At 35.7% G+C, this 2,089-nt stretch overlaps 1 protein-coding gene across 1 annotated transcript; it reads right to left on the bottom strand.

Annotated features, from left to right (window-relative positions):
* Positions 1-30: 30 nt before the first annotated feature.
* LOAG_14953 (hypothetical protein) lies at positions 31-258 on the bottom strand (the record flags this gene model as incomplete). Its single annotated transcript, XM_003150446.1, has 1 exon — positions 31-258. A coding segment is annotated over one exon (228 nt), but the record flags the coding sequence as incomplete, so codon positions are not given.
* Between the last annotated feature and the right edge of the window lie 1,831 nt (positions 259-2,089).

Here is a 2,089-nt window from a genome sequence, read left to right as displayed (position 1 = left end):
GAAGGCGACGGCAGAGAGCAAGATGGATACGATGATAACAATAAATGCCCAGTTAGGTACATGTTCACGAGCCTTCGATCCTTCTCCCATAGTAGAAACCGTTGGTTGTCTTGCCTTCACATCCATTATATTTAATAATTCAGCCACCAGTTGTTCAGCTTCCGCACTTCCGTACTTTTCCCTGAGCTGAAATAAGTGCTGGTATTTCCTATACTGCCATATCTTGCGATCAAACATCGAAGTCGATGCAATCACCATTTCTGTTTTTTTTGTAAGTATAGTTTTATACCATTAAGCCTCAATGAACAATAAAGTATTGAAATTGATAAGTGTAAAGTAAAATCGAAAATAATTTATGTCAATTGAGTTTCTCCCACAGCAGGCTTCTCCCACAGGAGTAGGACATCCAAAAAATCTCCTTTTAGTTGCTACTTTTTAAATAATCTATTACCTGAATTTAGCTTTTATTCATTACCTAACGAAATGAAATACTCCTTTTACTTCTTTTGGTACCTTTCTTCCTTTCATTGTCATTCTCAGAAGGCTATCTAGCATATTCAGGCAACATCTTGAAAAAGCTGTTTAAATTCAATTAACTAAACTACAAAACTTTAACCATAGAACTTGCAAAAACAGGAAAGCATTAAAAGAAAATGAGAACCCATTCCCCATTTACGTCATCTCTTATCCACAGCCCTCTTCTCAAGCTTTTAATCAATTAAAAGGAAATTACTGTTATCCTTCATCATTCAAGTACCTTAATGCTATGGAGGAAAAGTAGAAAGGTGCAAACTTGAAACATAAAAGAAATACGCGCTATGCATCAAAGTTCACAATTCTATTTTAAATTTTAACGCTGATTGACGAAACTATTCTACTACAACACTTAAAATTAACGTGACAACTAATCTGTTTTCAAAATGTCAGTAGTGACTCTCATCGACTGAATATATTCTGTGAATGAATGATTTTCAGTGGCGCACCCTAAACAAGTTTGTTGAGAAAGTACTAGCAGAAGAGATAGCTTAGGCCCTATTTATTTTCACTCTCTCTGCCAGGCCCTTCTCCGCCTTGCCTTTTCAAACTTTCTCATTGATTCCGCAATTTCCTCTTCGCCAATCACACTTCTGCCGATGCATTGACAATTCCATAACCAATTTACACTTCTTCTTTTAAATTATCATTAACGAGTATCTGGTAGATCGCTCATCTCTAATGCATGAATAAATTTTCAATAAACTTGCTCCAAACACACAGCACAAGAAGGACGCATACGCTCAGGATGAATGAAATGCTTTTATCTTGCAATTTGCTTCTTCATCCAAATGTCAGATATTGTGGCTACTGGGTCATAGACAGCAGACAGTCTTTTTAGACCTTATGAGGACAGTATACTCAACAGATTGGTACTGGTGGAAGAAAACTAATGATAAATGATAACATAATACATCAGTGACAATTGTTGTTTTTCCAGGACACTAGGGAAAACCATGCGGAAAAACAGCATAAAAGAATGTCATTCAGGAATGAGTCATTTGCTTCTAATATCACCCTCGAAAATACCATTAAACTTCCCTTAAATCCTCCACGAGCGACATGTTTTCGCGAATTAATAGTGTTTTAAATACCAGCCCTTATTTTATTTATTTGCTAATGAATTCAATTTTTTCAACAATGCCGTCTAACATCTGCTATCATTTTAAAGAGTCCGAAATGCAGTTGCAGATTCGATTTAACACAAATGTAGTGGTAACACGAGTACTTATAAATTGCCCTCAACTACTATAACTTCATCTGATGACTGGCCACCTTTAAGCAGAAAAAATCAAATCTGTTTGATTGCTTCCGTCTTGCATCATACCAAATCATCACTGATGAATCATGCCGAATATTTTTTTGCACAACCTCATTTACATGTAACGTGAAGTCGGAAAATCAACGTTTTTTATAACTCGCCATCGGGATTTAACATGTAAAAATGATATTGGTGTTGTCCACAGAATTGCGCACGACCTCACAACACTAAATGTTAAACCAGAAGTACGTGGGCCTATAATGTAATGTAGTAATTAATAATTAATTAATCAAT

Source organism: Loa loa (genome assembly GCF_000183805.2).
Source record: "Loa loa unplaced genomic scaffold supercont3.157, whole genome shotgun sequence".
In the NCBI taxonomy this organism is placed as follows: domain Eukaryota; kingdom Metazoa; phylum Nematoda; class Chromadorea; order Rhabditida; family Onchocercidae; genus Loa; species Loa loa.
The sequence above is the reverse complement of the archived record's forward strand: the minus strand, read 5'-3'. Positions and strand labels throughout refer to the sequence as shown.